This window comes from Phalaenopsis equestris, unplaced genomic scaffold (genome assembly GCF_001263595.1).
Source record: "Phalaenopsis equestris unplaced genomic scaffold, ASM126359v1 Scaffold000078, whole genome shotgun sequence".
NCBI classification, from domain to species: domain Eukaryota; kingdom Viridiplantae; phylum Streptophyta; class Magnoliopsida; order Asparagales; family Orchidaceae; genus Phalaenopsis; species Phalaenopsis equestris.
This window is the reverse complement of record NW_018164520.1, coordinates 255,415-257,942: the sequence shown is the minus strand read 5'-3', so window position 1 is coordinate 257,942 and position 2,528 is coordinate 255,415. Positions and strand designations below refer to the sequence as shown.

Below are 2,528 nucleotides of genomic sequence, written 5' to 3'. Positions count from 1 at the left end.
TATATGCGCCGCGTACAAGCATTTGTTTGTCAGTTGTAAATCACTTCTGGTCTGTGATTCGATTCCCCCCGAGTATAAGATGTGGTACTCGAATTCTTAGCCTTCGGTCATTCATATATATATATATATATATCTGTGTGTGTGTGTGTGTTTGTGTGTGTGTGGGGTTTACATAATTATAAACCAAGCTCTATGTATTACATATTTGACACCTGAACTTTGCTTTTTTTACATTTATACTGCCCAAATATTTCGCAACACCTAAAAAAGACCACATTTTAATTTAAAAAAAAGAAAATAAAATGCACCATTTTATGTATAGGCGAGATGGCGTGTACGTAAAATTTGAAGTTTAGGTGGTTGATATGTAAATGTATAGGATTGAGTGGCATGCATGTAAATCTTCCAGAAGGAATAAAGCGAACCCGGTTCACCGGCCCATTAAGACGGGTTATCTGTGAGACGGGTCACCTAGACTTCTATGGACCCCGAGAAGCGCGTTACCGCGGCTTTGAGATTCAAACTTCAACGGTCAACATTCAAATCCAAATCCCATATAACCTTCCATCTCCCACCTGTCCCTGCCTGCCACACTATTATTTGAGCCATTCACTCTTTTCTTTTCTCTCAATCCCACTCCCTTACCATCCCATTAGTGAAGGTCTCTCCATGGCCTTCTCCACCAAGACAAAAACCCCTAGATTTTCAATCCAACTACCCCCGATCATCCCCGAGCTCATCATCCCAGATCATTTTCAATGCCCAATCTCACTCGATCTCATGAAGGATCCTGTGACGGCCCCAACCGGCATCACCTACGACCGCCAGAGCATTGAGAGGTGGCTTGACATGGGGAACTCTCTTTGTCCAATTACTAACAAAAAGCTTGTCGTGGAAGACCTCATCCCCAATCATAACATACGAAGAATGATCCAGAATTGGTGCGTAAAGAATAGATCTCATGGATTTGAGCAGATTCCAACCCCTCAGATTCCCGTCAGCTCGGTCGATGCCACTGAGATCCTCTCCAATATCTCCTTGGCTTGCCAGAGTCGAGATGACGACCAATGCTTAAAATTTATTGGGAGATTGAAGTCGTTAGAGAAGGAGAGCGAGCGAAATCGACGTTGTTTCGTGTCGAATGGCGCCCCAACTGTCTTAGCATATACTTTCAGGATGTTAGCAGCAGAATCTCTCGAGCTCTTAACGGAGATCTTAGAAGCATTGGTAGGCCTCCTACCTTTCGATGAGAAGCTTGTAATATTAGAATTAGGACCGACATCAGAATCAATAGATTCAATCATAAAGATTATGAGGCATGGAGATGTTGGAAGCAAGCTTAATGCCGTGCTGGTGGTGAAGAAGATGGCGGCGGCAACCAAAGCTATTGCTAATAAGAATGGCCTTGTGGAAGCATTGATGGAGTTCATAAGAGAACCGGTCTCGAAGCCAGCCACCAAGGCCGCCATGGTGGCTACTTACCACCTCATCGACAACGACAAAAAGATAGCGACCAAATTCGTTAAATTAGGTTTGATACCTCTACTCCTCGATATTTTGGTCGACTCGGACAAAAGCATGGTGGAGAAGGCGCTTGTGATTCTTGATGAGTTGTGTGGATGCAATCTCGGTAGAGAAGAAGCTTGCGCCCATGCACTTACTATTCCAGTGCTTTCGAAGAAAATGTTTCGAGTTTCAGAAATGGCGACGGAGTTTACAGTCTCGGCATTGTGGAGGCTCTGTATGAACTGTGAAGGGAGGTGCTTAATTGAAAGCTTGCAGGTGGGGTTGTTCCAGAAGCTGCTAATGCTGTTGCAGGTTGGGTGCGGCGAGTCGACGAAGGAGAAGGCAACTGAGATGTTGAAGATGATGAGTAGATGCAGTGAAAAATTGGAATGTATTGATACAGCGATCCTTAAAGGACTGAATAGGCCTTCATGGTGATTTTTGGTCATACTGTAACAGAAAGTATATTATTGGAGTTTCAGCTGGCATACAGTAAATTTGCATAGAAATCATTGAGAATTCAATGTGATAGTTATATTTGGCTTCCGATATATGATTATTATATATAAATATATACAGTTATGGTGTGTTCAGATTGGAATGAGTTGTTTGAATCTTCGTATTGTTGATGTTTGTCTTAATGTTGAAGATTTGTATGGTCATTAAAGGGATGATTAGAGTTGTGTTGGAGGTGTGGCTGAATGATTGAATTTTTTTCTTATGTTTACTGTTGAGAGTTAATGCACGCTAGTTTACATTGATCTTATTAATCTTTTAGGAAAATTTACATGCAAACTACTCAATTCTTATGTATTTACATAACTAACATGTTAAAATTCAATTTTTACATATATGCCAGCTTATCCATTGATGAAAATGTGTATTTCACCTTTTAGAAGTTTAAATCATGACATTTTTTAATGTGATAGAATTGGGTGTTGTGCATGTAAAAAGCAAAATTAAGGTGTTAGATATGTAAATTCATTGGGAATTGGGTGGCATGTATGTAAATGCCTCAAAAA

At 40.8% G+C, this 2,528-nt stretch overlaps 1 protein-coding gene across 1 annotated transcript; it reads left to right on the top strand.

Annotated features, from left to right (window-relative positions):
* The first annotated feature begins 600 nt into the window (after window positions 1-600).
* LOC110019800 (U-box domain-containing protein 21-like) lies at window positions 601-2,246 on the top strand. The gene has a single exon (XM_020717633.1). It carries the CDS (start codon window positions 670-672, stop codon window positions 1,942-1,944), a length of 1,275 nt encoding a protein of 424 aa, XP_020573292.1. The 5' UTR covers window positions 601-669; the 3' UTR covers window positions 1,945-2,246.
* The last annotated feature ends 282 nt before the right edge of the window (window positions 2,247-2,528 follow it).